At 37.9% G+C, this 16,788-nt stretch overlaps 1 protein-coding gene across 1 annotated transcript; it reads left to right on the forward strand.

The window, feature by feature from the left end:
* The first annotated feature begins 12,350 nt into the window (after window positions 1-12,350).
* Window positions 12,351-15,335, forward strand: LOC110258289 (olfactory receptor 10C1-like). Its single transcript, XM_021081457.1, is given in 3 exon segments — window positions 12,351-14,796; window positions 14,799-14,870; window positions 14,873-15,335. Coding segments are annotated over 3 exon segments (957 nt in total). The 5' UTR covers window positions 12,351-14,315; the 3' UTR covers window positions 15,277-15,335.
* Window positions 15,336-16,788: the final 1,453 nt, after the last annotated feature.

Raw genomic sequence — 16,788 nt, forward strand, 5'->3', positions numbered from 1 at the left:
GAAAAAGATGCTCCACATTGCTAATTATTAGAGAAATGCCAATCAGTTGACAATGAGATATCACATTACATCTGTTAGGATGTCTATCATCAAAAAGGTTACAAATAACAAATGTTAGAGAGGATGTGGGGAAAAGGGAATCCTTGTATACTGTTGATGGCAATGTAAACTGGTGCAGCCACTGTGGAAAAGAGTAAGAATGTTCCTCAAAAAACTAGAAATATACAACTACCATAAGATCTAACAATTCCACTCCCAGGTATATATAGCTGGGGTGGGGGGAATCAATTCCAAAAAAAAACACACCTCAATGTTCACAGAAGCACCATTTACAATAGCCAAAACATGGTAGCAGCCCAAGTGTCCATGATTGGATTAAGAAGATATAGGGTGGGTGTGGGTGTGTGGGGGTGTGGGGGTGTGTGCATACATACAATGGGATATTACTCAGCCATTAAAAAGACAAAACACTGACATTTGCAGCAAAGTGGGAGGCCCTAGATTATATTACACATAGTGAAATAAATCAGAGAAAGACAAACATTGCATCATATCACTTATGTACAATCTAAAAATTAATATAACTGACTATTCCAAAAAGAAACAGACTCACAAATATAGACAACTAACTTGTGGTTTCCAAGGGGGAAAGAGAAGAGAGGAGGGACAAATTATGGGTATGGGATTAACAGATTAAAAACTATAAAATGTATAAAATAGATAAGGAAGAAGTATAGATTCTGTGGCACAGGACATTATAGCCATTATCTTGCAATGACCTATAATGGAGTACAATCTGCAATAATAATGAATCACAATGCTGTACACCTGTAACTCACATATTATTATAAATTAGCTATGCTTCAATAAAGAAAAAATATCCTCCAAGAACCAGAGGGACACACACACACACACACACACACAAACAGAAACCAGTTTGAAGGGCCTACCACTTTTCAATTTGGATATTAAGAGAAACCATGATACCAATGAACTGAAAGAAGAAAGAATTCATATTCATAAATTTTAAAAGAATAAATAGTAAAGAAGAGAAAGCTATCCTCATATTTAGGATCATAATTAATAAACACAGAAGGAATGATAGAGTTAGAAAAACATAAATGGATGCTAAAAACTAGTGAATGAAAGTATGATGAGAGATGGGATATTTACATAGTTTAAAATATTTTCCCACAGAGTCCCCTGGTGGCCTAGAGGTTAAGGGTTCACCATTGTCACTGCTGTGAGTCAGGTTCAATCCCGGGCCCAGGAACTTCGGCATGCTACAGGCACAGCCAAAAATAAAAATCAAATAAAAATAAAATATCTCCCCACAAATTACTTGTTAATTACAAAATGAAAAGTAGTAGGCTTTACCAGAGGAAAACCTGGTGGACATCACCATAGCCAAGTCATCAATATTAACATCACCAATGTTGAGACAAACCAACAGCATGTGACTACTGACATGTTGCCCTAAACAGGACACAATGTCACTTCAGTCATATGCCTGCCAAAAATGCACAGCCTGACTTTTAAAATGAAGAAATATGAGACAAACTCACACTGAGACAAGTTGGGCAAAAGAGCTGGCCTGCCCTCGCAAAAATATCAGATTCAGAGTTCCTGTCGTGGTTCAGCAGGTAACAAACCCAACCAGTATCCATGAGGATGTGGGCTCGATCCCTGGCCTTGCTCAGTGGCTTAAGGTTCTCGGCTTTGCTGTGAGGTGTGGTGTAGGTCGCAGATGTGACTCAGATCCCACGTTGCTGTGGCTGTGGTGTAGGCTGCCAGCTGCAGCTCTGATTCAACCGCTAACCTGAGAAATCCATATGCCACGGGTGCAACCCTAATAAGCAAATATAGATTTCAATGAAGCTAAGGAATTGGTCCAGATTTTTAAAAGTCAAAAAGACATAATAAAAAAATGTAATTGTAATGTATACATGTAAGGATAACCTGACCCCCTTGCTGTACAGTGGGGAAATAAAAAAAAATTATAAAAAAAAAAGAAATAATATTGCATTAAAAAAAAGACATGATATCTAAATGTCTGATTCTGGACTGGGACAAAAATATTGTGAGACAATTGGAGAAATATTAATATGAACTATTGGTCAGATAATAATATTGCCTCCATATTATATTTTGTTACCTATACATTAGTTATGTAAAATAGTGTCTCTAATCTTAGGGAAAAACACTTAAGCATTTAGCAGTAAAAGGACAGGACGTCTCGACATTAGTCTCAAATGGTCCACAAAAAGAGATCATACACATAGTTGGCAGATAATGATGGATGACAGATAGATACATATATAAAGATGACAGCTAGCTAGCTACATAGATAGATAGATAGATAGATAGATAGATAGATAGATAGATAGATAGATAGTAGGTAGATAGATAGGTAGATAGATAGGCAGGCAGGCAGGCAGGCAGATGGATATGATTGACAGGTGGATAATAGAATAACTATTTTAGGTAGAATATAATTATTATTGACTCTTGTTAAAAGGTTAATGGTAGTTTTTGTACCACTTTTGCAATTTTTCTACAAATTTAATATTTTACCACATTAAAATTTTTTAAGTAAATACAAAGGCTTTTTTTTACTTTTATATTTCATCCAGATATTTTTCCCTACTACAGAAAAATAACTTCTTAACTTTTGAATCCTCCTAACTCGCCCCAGGGTGACGTCTGGGTAAATAGTAACTTGAAAATCTTCTAACACAGCTACAAAGGAAAATTTCCATGGAACAAATAATCTTTTTAACAAACAGTTTTAGTTTTCTTTTCAGCATTTTCATGCCATTCCTGCTTATGTGTTTATAGAAAACATAATAATTGCAATCCAAATAATCTTAAACACAGATAAAAAGATATAATGAACAATATTAATTTATTTATTATTTCAAAATATTGACACAGGGTAAAAAATATTGAGCTCCAATTAACTATTCTTATAGGAAGAATTTTATCTTCTGATTTGTTTACTCACACTCACAGCTTATTTCTTAACTGGAAATTAAAAACACAAAGAGAAATACGAAAAAAAAAGGCAGACACAGGCACATCAACTTATGGGGATAATCATGATATGAACACAGCTGAAAACCTCAGTTCACTTGAACAGATCTGTGAAGTAGATGGGGAAAGCGGTGGCAGAACACATCCTAAAGGACATCTGAATATAACTGTCTTGAAAAGAGAACATTTTAGGGAAAGGAAGATAGAAGTTCTTTGAGAGAGCAAAGAAGCAAGGAAGGGTGTGAGGTTGAGGGAAATGGAGAGTGACCTGACTACTAGTGCTTAAAGCTGAAAGTGTATATGTGTATATCACAGGGCTAGAAACCTGAACAAAAGGCCTTGAGGACGTTTCTATATTCCCTTTTCTTCAGGACAATAACAGAGACAGTATTTAAACTTCGATCATAATTACTAATGTCTACAAATGTTTTTATTCTCCAACTTAGAGAAGAATTCTGCATATTTAATGAAACCATTAAATGACTGTTCATCACTTAATACATGGTTCCTAGAGAGCTTGTTTCTTTTTTTTTTTTTGTTCGTTTAACATTTCATAAACAGTTATAACTCTTAAGCGATTCTTCTCTTTCATAGGAAAGTTTTATATTGTTATTGTGACAAGCCATTTCCGCCATTCCCACACTCTTCCTTTCTTCTGCTCAATGAATTTATATCTTCTTTTTCCTAAAAATTTCTCCTTTAAAATCAGTTAAATCCATGTCTCTTTTTTTTGGGGGGGGGTTCTTTTTTTTTTTTTTTTTTTTGGTTTTTTAGGGCCACGCCTGTGGCATATGGAGGTTCCCAGGCTAGGGGTTGAATCAGAACTGTAGCTGCTGGCCTACACCACAGCCACAGCAACGCAGGATCCAAGCCGAGTCTGTGATCTACGCCATAGCTCACAGCAACACTAGATCCTTAACCCAGTGAGCAAGGGCAGGGATTGAACCTGCTTCCTCATGGCTGCTAGTCAGATTCGTTAATCACTGAGTCACAACAGGAACTCCTCACGTGTCTTTTAAGAGGCATTTTGTCAAGGTTCTCTGCAACTGCTTCACAGATCTATTCACGTGAACTAAGATTTTCAGCTTGGTTCATGTCATAAGTATCCCACCAGTCAAATATCCCTCTGTCTCTCTGTGAGTGCTTGGCCTCACCCAATGAGGCCACATCACTTCTGATTCCTCACACATACAATTATTTCTCTCACATTTACAAACAAACTGTGACTAAAAATAAAACAAAAGAAAAGAAAAAGAAACCATAGCAGGACCACATGTGGTTACCTCCTTTGAGGGCTCTTTTTTTTTATTTTATTTTTTTATTATACGCATGGATGGAACTAGAGACTCTCACCCTGAGTGAAGTAAGTCAGAAAAAGAAAGTCAAATACCATATGATATCACTTATATCTGGAATCTAATATACGGCACAAATGAGGTCTCTTAATTGCTCACGTTTTATAAGTACCATTCTTGAAAAAGATGTTAGCAGCAGTAGATAGTGAATTTCAACAGGAAAGGCAGAAACAGTTTGGCCCCAAGGTTGTAAGACTGATTCAAGCCCTAAACTCAAATTCATTAACTAGTTGACACACTAATCTAGACTATTTTCTACAGCTCAGAAACTATACTAGACAATCAGACAGTACATTGCTAAAAAAGAATTTGGGGGGAGTTCCCTCATGGTGCAGCAGGTTAAGGCTGCAGTGTTGTCACTGCAGTAGCTCAGGCCACTGCTGTGGTGTGTGTTTGATTCCTGGCCTGGGAACTTCCACATGCTGCAAGTACAACAAGAAATAAAAGGAATAATTTTTGTAATGAAACCAAAATTTAAATAAAGAATTATTAAGTTATGAGAGAACTCTAAAAGATACCTTGGACCAAGCGATAGCATCCAAGAAAGAACAAACGTGGAAGAGGGGATTCCTCCCCAAGGTTGAAGTTCAGACCACACCAAGAAGGTGTGGTTGAAGCCCAGTGGATGCTGAAGAAGTTCACCATGGCCGAATTAAAAAAACAGCGATGGCCAAATAAATGAAGCAGATTATTTCACTTAGAGGTCACTGCCATTTGAGGGATGATGAGAAAATGCAAAGTTTTTTTCATAATCTCTAGAAAGGGAGAGAGTAGCTCATGAGAAAGGTAAACCCAAATGCTATCATTACTTCTTTTGATGCAGATGTAATTTTCTTATTCTTCATAAAGTTGCCTGAATAACTTAGTACATTAATTAAAACATTAATTAAAAACAGCTGTGAGATATACTGATCTGTCGCATGAACCATTCTTCAGCATTCTTAAAGAATTTAGAAGGGATAGGGGATAAGAGACAAAAAAATAAAACTACCAGGTGTAAGAAAAGAAAGGTAGCAACTTTACAGTTAAATTTATTCTTACAAGGGAGAGGATAATAAAGACCTCAACAAAGACTGTTCTTTTGGGCTGTGGAATGAAATATCTCGGTTTTTAAAAATACGACATGATGGAGGAAATGGTGATGGACATGAGTTTCACCTCCCCATCCCCATATCACTGGTCAGCTGTCTTTGTTCTTATATTTGTCCTTTAATACCCTTACCTAGGGCATGCCTAACACTCAAACAACTCCTTTCACTAAATGCCCTTTCTGTGTCTGTCCATATTCCCTCTCTTTGCCCAGCTGATGCCTCTTTATGTAGGGACCAACCTGATCTCTGGTTTTCATCTCTTTCACATCACCAACATAAAGGGATGGCTGGATAGATGCACCATAGAGTCTAGTCTACTGCATCACACTAGGAAAGCAGAGTCTGAAAATTACTATGATTATCATGCTACACAACAGAGAATTCTGAGTCTACTGAAAGTTATGGCTTAGCAGGGAAGAGGAGCTCATTAGAGCATTTAGAGTCTCAGGGGACCCCTTCTCCTAGAGCAAATGGAGTTTTATGGAAACAAAAGAATAATGGGACATGCTTTCCTTGACTGGGGCCATTGGGAGGGTAAATCCCAAAGTGGTAAGTAATGCCCTTCAAGGAGTTGTCCTAGTTACAACAGTGTCTCAAGAATACCTTCAACATGATACACTGCTGCCCAAAGAAAACAATGACTCTACAGACCAACCTTCACTGATGAACATGCTCATGAAGCTGTCTTTATAGGGAGGGGAACAGGTTGCCCTGAAATTTCTTCCCCAATTCCTCATCCTGCTAAGGGCCACATTTGAGGAATAACTTGTTAGAGGTGGTCTAAGTGGGGGAATAGGGAGCATGAGACATTTGAAAAATGGGATACCTAAAAACTAAATTGGGAGCTCCCATCATGGCTCAGTGGTTAATGAACCCGACTAGCATCCATGAGTCATCCATAAGGTTTGCTCAGTGGGTTAAAGGATCCGGTGTTGCTATGAGCTGTGGTATAGGTTAGAGACCCAGCTCAGATCTGGCGTTGCTGTGGCTGTGGTCTAGGCTGGCAGCTATAGCTCCAATTTGACCCCTAGCCTGGGAACATCCATATGCCGTGTGTGTGGCCCTAAAAAGCAAAAAAGAAAAAAAAAAAACCTACATTGTATATTATTGCTTTATTAACTAGAGTTAATTGTCTCCACTTAACTTCTCTAATTTCAAGGACAAGTTTAGCCCTGCAAAAGTATTAAAAATAATCTTCAAAGACCATTCAAACTATAACACAGAAGGTAACCACCAAAATTCTGAAAACATAACTATTTAAAAATTCCAACTTATACAACTAAACAGCAAAAAAGCCAACAACACAATGGAAAAATGGGCAAAAGACCTGAATAGACAATTCTCCAAGGAAGATATACAGATGGCCAACAAACACATGAAAAAAATGCTCAACATCCCTCATTGTTAGAGAAGTACAAATCAAAACTACCACGAGATACCACCTCACACCTTCAGACTGGCCATCATTAATAAGTCCACAAATGACAAATGCTGGACAGGGTGTGGAGAAAAGGGAACGTCCTGCACTGTTGGTGGGAATGTAAGCTGGTACAACCACTATGGAGAACAGTATGGAGGTACCTTAGAAAACTATACATAGAACTACCACATGACCCAGCAATCCCACTCTTGGGCATATATCCAGACAAAACTTTCCTTAAAAAAGACACATGCACCCACATGTTCATTGCAGCACTATTCACAATAGCCAGGACATGGAAACAACCCAAATGTCCATTGACAGACAATTGGATTAGGAAGATGTGGTATAGATACACAACGGAATACTACTCGGCTATAAAAAAAAAACAAAATAAGGCCATTTGCAACCACGTGGATGGAACTAGAGACTCTCATCCTGAGTGAAGTAAGTCAGAAAGAGAAAGACAAATACCATATGACATCACTGATATCTGGAATCTAATATACAGCACAAATGAACCTTTGCACAGAAAAGAAAATCAGGGATTTCGGGAATAGACTTGTGGTTGCCTAGGGGAGGGGGAGGGTTGGAATGGATTGGGAACGTGATGTGAATAGATGCAGACTATTGCTTTGGAGTGGATTAGCAATGAGATCCTGCTGTTAAGCACTGAGAACTAGATCTAGTCAACTATGACGGAGCATGATGATGTGAAAAAAAAGAACGTCTATATGTATGTGTAACTGGGTCATTATGCTGTACAGTAGGGAAAAAATGTGTTGGGGAAATAACAATAAAAAGATAAAAATAAATTTAAAAAACAAATAAAAATAAATAAAATTTCCAAAACATTTTTATGAGTAATTTCCTGTGATGTCTTGTCAAGAGATTTACCATAATATATAAAAAATAAAATAAGACTATATCCAAGAACTGACATGTTACTGTAAAAATATCTGATGAGGTTATGAATTCATAAACATTTTTAAATCATTACACTGTTTCTAGCGAATATATGCCATCTATAGAAAGAAAATCTGGGTTTGGAAATTATAATAAGATTACATTTTTTATTAAGTGGAGTTGACTTACAATGTTGAACCAATTTCTGCTATAAAGCAAAGGGACCCAGCCATACTTATATAAATACATTCTTTTTCTCATATTATCTTCCATCATGTTCTGTCACAAGAAACTGAGTATAGTTCCCTGAGCTCTACAGTAGGACCTCACTGCTTATCCATTAGAAATATAATAGTTTGCATCTACCAACCCCAAACTCCTAGTCCATCCCACTCCCCCTTCCCCCTTGGCAACCACAAGACTGTTCTCCAAGTCTCTGAGTCTGTTTTGGTTTTGTCGATACGTTCATTTGTGCTATATTTAGATTGCACATCTAAGTGATATCATTTTAAAAATTGTGATTTTAAGAGAGCAATTGGGTATTTTGCTTTCTGTTTAAGACAGGTACCAGAAAACAGTCTTTATGTGTCCTTGGTCCTGATTGTTGTACAAATTCAACAAGGAAAAGATACAAACATTTTCCACAGTGCTTAGTACATAATTACTCCATACATGTGAGCTACTATTACCATCGCGGTGAATTTTAACTTGAACTGATATTTTAACAAACAACTCTACTTTAATTCTCTGTTATTCTTTATTTCGGATATTTAAAATATTACACACACATAGAAAACCTATATTCCCACAACTCAGAATCATCAACTATTACTTTTGTCATATTTATTTCCAGCATTTTCTAGCACATAAAATGCCAGAGGCCTGCTCAGGTGGCCAGGGAGTGTACACTTTCCCGATAGGAGATGGACAGCATCGGCGAATGTACATAGGGAGACAGCCTCTTTGTCCCTTCTTTCAGGGCACTGGACTGCTCACATTTTATTGGCATAAGTGGTTGATTATACGGACAGTTTTTTACTACAGATTACATCACAGTGTTAAAAGTACATTGGTTAACTATTACATGGTATAGCAGCTATACATCATGTTCTAAGATCTTTATCTTAACTAAACTTAGTGAATACAATTTAAGGGCAATTAGGTACAATACATCATGTGGAAAGGAGGAGACTCAGTACAAATCATCCCATGGCCAGCCAGTCTTTACAATTTGAAGAGGTCACAGACACAAGAATTTGGTACTCACAAATCTTGCTTTTAGACTGGTGCTTATCTTTAAAGCATTATGGCAGGGAGACAGTATAAGAAAATATAAACCAACTTAACTAGCTATCACTTAAAAGCTTTTAAAATCAAGGACAAAACTCACAGCTGGGTTTCATGGATAATATATGTCTAACTTCTATGAACCTCATTAAAATCCTAACTCTAAAGTTTACTGTATAACTAGTTAGTAGATAAACACTATATTTTACCTAAGTTGGATTTAAATAGGGGAAAGTCCTTCAGGATGAAATTCTTATTATATTATTGTTGTAACTTTGCTAAGTCACAAATCACCACAGGAAAATAAGAATGGAAAATAAGAATAATAAGTAAATAATCAGGAAAGACTGAGGAAAACTGAATAACAAATAAAACGACAGGAAAGACTAGGTCACCCGAGAAGCAATCCATGTTCTCCAGCGCAAACATGGAAATTGTTTTCCCGGGAAAGCCCCAATTCTTCCCCATCAACATCAAAATGAGAGCTGTGTAACCTGAGGCCTGCCCTCGGCTTGTACAGTACAGGCAGGCTTTCATCCTGACCAGAAGCCCACCTTCGGCTTGTACCATTCAGGTGAGCTCCCTTCCTTGGTTAGGAACCTGCCTTCAGGTTTTTCTGCCATCAGGCAAGGTCCTTTTTTTGAGTCCCTGTATCTCCTCAGCTCCCCGCAATAAAATATCACAGAGGGAGTTCCCGTCGTGGCGCAGTGGTTAACGAATCCAATTAGGAACAATGAGGTTGAGGGTTTGATCCCTGGCATTGCTCAGTGGGTTAAGGATGCGGCGTTACCTTGAGCCGTGGTGTAGGTTGCAGACGCGGCTCGGATCCTGCATTGCTGTGGCTCTGTGGCTCTGGGGTAGGCCGGCAGCTGTAGCTCCGATTAGACCCCTAGCCTGGGAAACTCCATATGTGGCCCAAGAAATAGCACAAAAAAAAAAATATATATATATATATATATATATATATATATCACAGAGAAAATCAGTGTCCTTTCTAACCATCATTCTCTGACCCAAAAACCAACCCAGAGACAACTACTATTATGAGCTTGGCATGTATCATTCCAGTTCCGTTCAATGTATATCAAATATTATGTATGTAATAAATATCTAAATATTAATATTATTACATGGTTATATATTCAGAGTTTAAATTTTCCTACTGGGGAGAGAATTTAAACAGGGATCCAATACGAGCAGAAAAACCCAGTTATCAAAAGGTGGGAAATGCCCAACAACCTAGGCTAGAGAAGTCTGTACAAAGTTCCAATGTTTTTCATACTGTGGTCACTAGATCTGTAGGAGAATATTTAGCTTCTGTCAATCTCCTGGAAGTTTTTTTTCTGGACCGCAAAGCTTGATCAGCCACTGAGGGATGGGGCTGGTGGTATAGCAGAGACCCAGAAAAGAGACATTTGAGAAGAAGAAATACATGGCTGTGTACAGACATGAGTCCAGGTACAACAAGATAAGGATGTACAGGTTGCCTACAATGTCAACAAGTACAACATCAAGATAACCACAAAAAGTATTATCTCCAGATGAGACCAATTAGAAAACCCAGTAGAACAAAGTACCCTCGACAAGTTGCATCGATTTTTTTTCCGTTGTCACTCATTTCTTATTATCTGGGGAGAGAATCCCAGAAAAATACTAACTGCTTCAATATCATGTGTGTGAACCTTACTTATGTCATTTTCATAATTATTTTGATGACTACTTCTTTAAATTCAAACTAAATTGTAAATCTCAGTATTTCATATTAATAGTATACAGGGGTCAAATATTTGGCTAGATTTCACTTGAATTACTATCACATTGTGCATACAGTCTGTCATAGCAGTAATCTATAATATGGGTTATTCGTATTTTACCATTGATTTGCTTTTACTTTCTTTTTTTCATTTTATTTTTTATTAAAGTGTAGTTGATTTACAGTGCTGTATACATTTCTGCTGGACAGCAAGGTGACCAGTCATATATATATATATATATATATATACACATGACTTTTCTCACACTATCTTCCATCATGGTCCCAAATCCCAAGAGATTGGATAAAGTTCCCTGTGCTGTGCTGAAACTCAACTTCTTCATCGTTAACAAAGAAACTAATGTATCGCTGATTAATTGTGATGATTAAACTAAAACTGCAATGACATGTAAAGCACCTAAAATACTGCATGTTCAATCAATGCTATTTCATTACTTGTAGAAATAGAGGAGTATTTATCCAGGAATATAGACACTAGAAGCAGCCAAACTACGGCATCTTTGTCAAAGCATTTTCTCAAGCATCTCTTTTTTAAAACAGTAATTTTTATTTTCTCCATTATAACAGGTTTGCAGTGTTCTGTCAATTTTCTACCGTACAGCTAAGTGACCCAGTCACACATGCACATATACGTTCTTTTTCTCACATTATCCTCCATCATACTCCATCATGAGTGACTAGGTTTAGTTCCCAGCGCTATACAGAAAGATCCTCTTGTTTTTACATTACCTTTTATATTTATTTATTTTGCTACCTAAATGTTCATAACCAACAACAAATAGAGGCATTTGAAATTCCTCAGAGAGAAAATAAAACTACTTCCTGACCCTCTTGTTAGAAGAAAATATCTCTCAGGAGAAGGGAAGCATGATAAGGATTCAGAAACAAGGAGAAGAAATGAAGTAAAACATATTCACATTCCTTTTTTTCAGGATGAGAAAGGTTCAAATATATTATGTAATCAGCACAACCCTACATGCTTGTGTGTGTCTGTGTGTGTGTGTGTCTGTGTGTGTGTGTGTGTGTGTGTGTGAATCTGTGTGTGTATGTGTGTGTGTGTGTGGCTGAGGGCACTGTGAGGAAGGACATAATGCTCTCTCAGGAGACACAGTCTTCCTGGCATCAGACGTGGTTCTGACTACAACAAAAGCTTCTCAGTGCTTAGTTTTAGAAGTAAGGATTGGGGAGCTTTACATCCTCTGAATTTGGGGAGGTTATAAGGAGACTGTGCAGACAAAATAGGAAGTGGCTCATCAGAAGCAAATACCATCTACTTTCTTCCCTCAAATATTATGAGTAAAGGTATGTGATATAACTGATGTCTTAAGAGTGTCGTGGAAGATGGTGAATTAAAGCTTGAAAATGAATAGCCAGCATTCAAAGCATTATTCACTTCTGGACATTATTTTAATCGGATAGATTCCCCCTCTCTGAAGACTTGCCAGTACTCCTGTCATAAAACTACTGTAAGTTGTTCTAAACTAATTACTTTACAGCAAACAGATATATGTCTTATCTTCGGGTAATTGGAAATGCCTCGATTATCCTGTAATCAAATGATAAAATAGTTTCTGCTGGGTTATATTAAGGCATCACTCAGCTAGATGTTAGGTCCTCGATGAAATAACTACGGATAAATGGTGGAAAGCAATGGGAAATCATCTCTGCCATATTCAATGGCCAGTTTATTTAAATTGTACCTATGATTCAAGCATTTTAGAAATGACCGTTTCAGAATAATGGAGACTAATATTTACTGAGTTTTTCTTATATTCCAGGCACTGCACTAAGCGTTTCAGGTAAAATATCTAGTAATGTATCACATGATTTCCTCTGGCTGATAGGAACTAAAGAAACATTTCATCATGACAATAGAGACTAATAAGGGACTGAGTCAGTTAAGCAACAGTTCTAGTTACGTGGAGCTGGCTCCAAATGAATCACTTCTGCTGGGTTATTTCCAAAGCAGAGCTGTAGACAAGGTACATGTCTTGGATCTTGGGCTGGGTAAGCTGGCACATGAAGAAAGCCACGAGCTATTGAAATGATCTTGTCTCTCTCCTCTATTTACTTTTTCATACATCCACCTATCACTGAAACTCCATCTCAAGATTTGAACCTGCAGAATCTTGTCAATGTTCAACGGCCACTTGATCTGTCATCACATTGAGTAGGAATCTACAAACACAGTTCATCATTTGCATAAAACTCCTATATCTTTAGATTAGAAGCATGGTGCATTATTTGGTTGATGGCTGATTCTTAATATAGGTTATTTTTATAGACTGGCAATATTAGGGAATATTGCACACAGTGTCCAATGAGTCCGTTAACATGACATTTCTACAGGGCAAGAATTTTCGAGGGTGATAAAGTGCATGTTAATTTCTTATTTTGTTTTTTGTTTCTTTCTTTTTAAGGCTGCACTGACAGCATATGGAAGTTCCCAGGCCAGGGGTCAAATCAGAGCTGTAGTTCCCAACCTCCGTGACAGCCACAGTAAGGCAGGATCCAAGCCACATCTGCAACCTACACCACAGCTCACAGCAAGTGAGCCACTGAGTAAGGCCAGACATCAAATCCATGTCCTCATGGGCATGAACTGGGTTCGTTTTCCACTGCCGGCAGCCGTAGCTCCAACTGGACCCCTAGCATGGGAACCTCCATATGCCGTGGGTGTGGCCCTGAAAAGCAAAAGAAAGAAAGAAAATATTTGGGGTTCAAAGAAATATATAAACTATTGTCTCTATTTTCTTTGCCACAACCTTAACTGAATTGTGGTGCCACATAGAAAAGAGAAATATTAAATTATATTAAGTTAATTAGTAACAACAAAAGGGAAATGTTTCTAAATGCTTTAGTATAAGTGTAAATGCATTATAATAGAATGCTTGATGTGTGAGCACATTCTTCAGCAGTCATAGACGCTAAGGGTCCCTGTAATCGTATGTTTGTTATTTCATATTTAATAGAATTCTGAATTGGTCCATTTATTTCTGTTCTTCTTTCCTTCTTTGTTGAATCCAGGACCTACAACAGAAACTGAAAAATACTTTGAAAATATGCTGAGCTCAATAAATACTTCTTGATAAATGAGTAAAGAAAGCAAGTCAGTGGCTAAAGAATAGGAAAGAAATAGGTAGGTATGGGAGGACATTATCTGGTAGTATTTGACAACTCGTAAAATGAAGGGATGAGAGAGAGAATTTTACTAAACTGTTTTCCATTTCATGCCTGCTGACTAGATTATTTACGACAAATCAACTAGGAGAGTGAACATGGAATAGGATTTGGTTTCAAGATGAGGGTAACTTCCAAACTTTGAATTTTAGAATAGCAGAAAAGAAATCTATCTCTCTGACTCAAGAGAGCTTGTTAAGAGTAAGAGAAAGATTCAGATTTCTATGTGAAAGACTCTTGATGATGACCTTGCCTTCTTTTTTTCAGGCATGACCTTCAATTGTTCCTTGTGGCAGGACAACAGCATGTCTGTCAAACGCTTTGCCTTTGCCAGATTCTCTGAGGTCACTGAACAGTGTTTCCTTTTGTTTACCCTCATCCTGCTCATGTTCTTAGCATCACTGACGGGCAATGCTCTCATAACCACTGCCATCTGGACCAACCCGGTCCTCCACACCCCCATGTACTTCTTCCTGGCCAACCTGTCTCTCTTGGAGATTGGCTACACGTGCTCTGTCACACCCAAGATGCTGCAGAACCTTGTGAGCGAGGCCCGAGGAATCTCTCGGGAGGGGTGTGCTACACAGATGTTTTTCTTCGCATTTTTTGGTATCAGTGAGTGCTGTCTTTTGGCCGCCATGGCTTTTGACCGCTATATGGCCATATGCTCCCCACTTCACTATGCAACACGAATGAGTCGTGGAGTGTGTGTCCATTTGGCAATGGTTTCTTGGGGAGTGGGATGCATGGTAGCTTGGGCCAGACCAACTATATTTTCTCCCTGGACTTCTGTGGCCCCTGTGAAATAGACCACTTCTTCTGTGACCTCCCCCTATCCTGTCACTTGCCTGTGGGGATACCTCCCATAATGAGGCTGCAGTCTTTGTTGCAGCCACCCTTTGCATTTCCAGCCCATTTTTACTCATCATTGCTTCTTATGGCAGAATTCTAGCTGCCGTGCTCAGCATGCCCTCACCTGAGGGTCGCCGAAAAGCTCTTTCCACCTGTTCTTCCCACTTACTTGTAGTAACACTCTTCTATGGCTCAGCATCTGTCACCTACTTGAGACCCAAGGCTAGCCATTCACCAGGAATAGATAAACTCCTAGCCCTCTCCTATACCGTGGTGACATCCATGCTCAACCCCATCATCTACAGTTTACGGAACAAGGAAGTCAAGGCAGCCCTTAGGAGAACTCTAGGCAAGAAAAAAGTATTGGCTCATAGGTAGATACCAGAGGACCACAAAAATGGCTCTTTGAAAAAGATGCAAAACCAACATAAGAGGAAAGAAAGAAAGATGAAATAAAAGGAAAGCGGGAAGGAGGGAAGGAAGATCTAGTCACTTATATAGAACATGGTGGAGGATAATGCGAGAAAAAGAATGTACATATACGTATGACTGGATAACCGTGCTGTACAGCAGAAATTGACAGAAAATGTAAATCAACTATCATTTAAAATTATCTAAAAAAGAAAGAGAGAAAGATAGAGAGGAAGGAAGGTAGGAAGGAAGGAAGGAAAGAGAGAGAGAGAGAGAAAGAAAGAAAGAAAGAAAGAAAGAAAGAAAGAAAGAAAGAAAGAAAGAAAGAAAGAAAGAAAGAAAGAAAGAAAGAAAGAAAATGAAAGAAAGAGAAAAGGACGGAGGGAGGGAGAACCGTACTTGTCAATCCGTTTTGTAAGAACCTTCTTGAATAACAGTGATTGTTATTTTGGAGATACCTCTGTACTCACAGTTAAAGTTCTCATTACCAAATTCCGGAAGGAAGTTGGCTACCAAAGAATTTTAATAGATGAGTCCAACACTAGACAGGTTTCCCAAAATGTTCCCATTTAGGCTAAAGTATAGGTTAAAAGGACAAATTGCCAGATTACATCTCAGAAGCCTAGCAAGTTCTCACTCTAAATTCTTAGGCATTTTCTAGCCCCTGAGAGATCCGTATAACTTCTGTGGTGGTCACTGGGGTAGTGCTTCCACATATGTGTGTCCCACATGGCTCTTTATGCCCTATTAGCTCTGTGATGTGTGTTACTTTCTTCCATAAAAATGTTTAAAATTCTTCAACCTTAATTATTGGTACATGACATAGAGTTAAATAGTTCCTTTTTGAGTTGTGCGTACTGTAAAAATATGTAACATCCAAAAAAAGAAAATTATTAAAATTTAAAAGTAATCCAAAAGCTCCCCCCCAAAAAAAAATCAGAAGTATCTGTTGCAGAATTTTAAAAGAAAATTACAGGAAATTTTCACCAGAGTCTTCATGGTGAAACTTTTTTTCAAAAGAAGGAGAACACCTATTTAACTTCTAGGATGGAAGAAGAAAACTGAACTAACACTAAATAATATAAATAATTTTAAATTTATGATCATTATACAACTACAGATGTGATAAATTCATTTGAGTAATAAAAAAAAAGATTTACATATGTTCAGATGATTCCTGACCAAATATATTTGGAAATCATCCGAAAACTTGCTCTTAAGATAAATGGACATCGTTATAACACAGTCTAGTCGCTTGAGGCATCTATAGGAACATTACCTTGGCTTTGAACATTTCGTTCTCAGGGAGGTGCTGTGATCTATGAGAGATTCTCAGCTACCCACATAGCAGTGGGTATAGGACAAGGAATGGAGAACTGTGACAGCTACCGTGACAACCTACAGCATAGGATGAATGAGTTCTGGGGATCTAACACACAGCATGGTGACGGTAGTTAATAACACTGAATTATGTACTTG

This window comes from Sus scrofa, unplaced genomic scaffold, assembly GCF_000003025.6.
Source record: "Sus scrofa isolate TJ Tabasco breed Duroc unplaced genomic scaffold, Sscrofa11.1 Contig1813, whole genome shotgun sequence".
NCBI classification, from domain to species: Eukaryota; Metazoa; Chordata; class Mammalia; order Artiodactyla; family Suidae; genus Sus; species Sus scrofa.